At 38.9% G+C, this 3,323-nt stretch overlaps 1 protein-coding gene across 1 annotated transcript; it reads right to left on the bottom strand.

The window, feature by feature from the left end:
* Window positions 1-417: 417 nt before the first annotated feature.
* Window positions 418-3,204, bottom strand: LOC111451762 (V-type proton ATPase subunit D-like). Its single transcript, XM_023092301.1, has 2 exons — window positions 3,029-3,204; window positions 418-1,416 (listed from the first exon to the last, which is right to left on the bottom strand). Exon 2 carries the CDS (start codon window positions 1,402-1,404, stop codon window positions 619-621), a length of 786 nt encoding a protein of 261 aa, XP_022948069.1. The 5' UTR covers window positions 1,405-1,416; window positions 3,029-3,204; the 3' UTR covers window positions 418-618.
* Between the last annotated feature and the right edge of the window lie 119 nt (window positions 3,205-3,323).

The following is a 3,323-nucleotide window of genomic DNA, read 5'->3' on the forward strand; positions in this document are numbered from 1 at the left end:
CAAAACAATCGAGAAATTGTTCTTAAAGCCTAATCATATAGCTACAACCACCTAATTCATATAAAAATCACCCCTAACTGGTGGACATGGGTTGAACCTTTGGGCTTGGGTTGGTATTAGCTGAGTAGGGATCGTGAGCTTGGGCTTAGCTAGGATGATGGTCGATGTGTTGAGCTGTTGAGAACGTGTTGGCTTGGAAAGGCGAAATCTGGTTGCTAGATATCTTGTAGGTTGGATCTTGTAGGCTACTATGGGCTTCTTCTCCTTTACTCCAGAATTCAAATTTTTACACGACAATGCTTTAAGAATGGCAATCTACTTCCACGGTGGTTTTGTACACCTCGTTAAACAACAAATTCAAGTTTTTGAAGCAAACTGTGATTGTACTCTACAATTGACATGGCAGGCCATTTTTTGATCAAATAAATAGATTGATATGGTGTTTTATTCATTCATACCCACTTACTTAACTCAAGTAATTACAAGACCCGGAAGCCTTGAAACTGACAGCAATCAAATAAATACATTATGCCTACAGCTTATGGTGTTTTATTCAGATCACCAAATCAAATTTTCACCGCAGATAACCAAAAAACAATAGAAGAACTAACCTTGAACTCAAAATATAATATCCTCATCCTTCTCACCAGCTGCAGACAATAGACTGTAAGCTGAACTTATGGAGACGCCCTTCTGCAATGACACCTTCTCAGCAAGCTGTTCCTCCGCATATAGCTTGGCGTTGGCTCGTTGTCTCTCGATTTCCCTTCTCTTATAACCCTGAATCTTTTTCAGTCTAAAGAAATCCTCCCTTTCTAGCTCGTCCAATTCTCCCTTGATGTAACTTATAGTATTCTCTATCCTTGGCTTCACCACATTCTCTAGAGCGTTAACCCTGCGGTTTGTGGTTTTAATTGCCTCGTCAAGAGTCAAAAATGACGTCTGAAGTGAAGCAAGCTCAACAAGAACCTCAATTGCCTTCACATACGCGCCACGACATAGCTGGATCTGTTGTCCACCCCTGGCTAGCCCTGTGAGATCATTTTTGGTCTCACCATCCGAATAATGTTCAAATTTCGGGAGTTTTACACCAGCAATGTTGTCCTGCCGAGATCGAATCTTAATAGCTGCATTTTGGACATTCTCAAGGACGATATGCTTGATGTTGTCGCCAGCAACATATTTCGCTTCGGTAAGAGAAAATGAAGATGTCTTCATGACTTCTCCCATTGACTCCTTAGCTGAGACAATCTTCTTGAGTATCTGACGGAACTGAACAGTCAAAGCATCACTCTTCTTCTTGAGGAGAGCATGACCTCTGGTTGCACCAATAAGACGAGCTTTCATCGCTCCAAGCATTGTTACTGTTGGAACTACATTCAAACGCTGGGTTTGGCCCGACATCTTTTACAATATCTAACAACAAGAAGACAAAGCAAGGTCGCTATCAGGGAAACATAACACAATCACTTGCAATGTATAGTTGCATGAAAGTAAAAGTCAGCACACTTGGGTCTACTTCGGAACATCCTGAATGTAATAATGAATCAGTTATGCAATGAGCGAAATTTAACCACTAACGTAGAACAAGTGAAAATATGTCATCAGAAGTCCATCATATGTTGTCCTTAGCACCATTAAAGTCACAAGGTTTGTAGTCATTTGCTGTTTGCAAGGGGGGTCGGGACATGAATAACTAGTAAGCAAGCACACCAAAGGAGACAGGCACAACTTTCATGTGATGTCACAACAAATTAAGTCACACAAGATGCTCCTTAAATACCGTATAAATAGTCAATCCTAACAACAAAAAAAAACCTCGACACCACAAGTGACATATCAGCCCTTGACTGATATGAATCCAACCACTATTCATTGCAGGTACCCGAAGGAGCAATTACAAGAAGCAAGACAAAGAAGATTTAAGTATCAAATCAAAAAAAGAATAGAGTGAGTCGTCTTGGAATAGACCATCATAGACTCCAAGTTCGATCTAAGAGTTATTCATCATTCTAACTAGCTCTTAGTCGTCTTGGAATCTAAGAGTGACCATCATAGACTCCAAGTTCGATCTAAGAGTTATTCATCATTCTAACTAGCTCTTAGTTGGAATCATTCGTTAAACTAGCTTTTATTCGTGAAATTTTGCAAGGATCTTAGAAAGACCTCTAGCTTTGCAAAATCCAGCATGGCTGATGCTTATCATATGACCAAAGGCATTGATATTCACCTATAATCCTTTCTTTCCTCACATACGGATTCTATACCCTTGCACCACATATGCTTTTCACGTTACATCTAACATGTATAGCCCTATGCTTTTTAATCATGAAACGTGTAGTTTTTCAATGTTTACACAAAAAACACAACCCCAACAACTAAAGAGCCACATAACAAAGGTCAACAAGTTTCTGTAAGGAATGTTCTCACAATTCTATTAAACCCATTCATCAATCACATGAAATTTTGAGCATGATAATACCCAAGCCAAAGTTCACATAGCAACACATGAAATTTTCAGCATGTTTTTCCAATACATATCATCATTCAGGGAAATTGAAACAGTGCATATCAAATTCCAATCAGTGGTTTACTTGCTGTCCTAAGCGCTCCTAAAATCGGATCGAACCGATACTAAACCTTTAGTAATGAAAAAAGAGGTTAAGGAAGTAGAATAATGAGGATTAGGCAAGAAAATTGTAGATTCAGATCTAAAGAGGATCCCCAGTTCAGATCTGGTTTGTACGAATCGAGGGGGAAAGAATACTAAGGTGTTGGCGAAAAGAGGTTATAAATGAGAAGAAAACTTAAGGTTTTAAACTCCATTTGAGAGAATTGATTAAGGACCCAATTCATGAAATCATAAGGAAAACTCCCTTCCTTCAGTTCAATCCGTGTAGATTATGGAGGCAAACCAAAACCAAAACCAAAACCAAAACCAAAAAAATCTCAAAATGGAAGCAAACACCCAACAATGGTAAATTAAGTAAAACGAAGAGGCAAAAGGAGAATTAAAGAAGAAGCTAACCTGCGGCCGAGAGGGAGAAATGGAGAAGAAGGAAAGGGGAAAAGGAAAAGGAAAATGGTGCAGACGGTGTGCGTGGGCGGGGCGGTGGCGGTGGCGGTGGCCGTGGGCGGGGCAGTGGGAGGGAGAAGAGAGGAAAGGGTTAGAACTGGGAAGGATTTTGGAGTTTTCTGATTACTTAAATATTTATAAATATATTCACAATAAACATAAATGGAAATGACAGAGGTTCTTATTTTCCACTCTATTAAGATATATATATATATATATATATATATATATATATATATATATATAT

The sequence above is a fragment of the Cucurbita moschata genome, unplaced genomic scaffold, assembly GCF_002738365.1.
Source record: "Cucurbita moschata cultivar Rifu unplaced genomic scaffold, Cmos_1.0 Cmo_Scf00013, whole genome shotgun sequence".
In the NCBI taxonomy this organism is placed as follows: Eukaryota; Viridiplantae; Streptophyta; class Magnoliopsida; order Cucurbitales; family Cucurbitaceae; genus Cucurbita; species Cucurbita moschata.

Coding starts and splice junctions, on each gene's coding strand:
- LOC111451762 (XM_023092301.1), bottom strand. CDS start 1,404: ATGTCGGGCCAAACCCAGCGTTTGAATGTAGTTCCAACAGTAACAATG.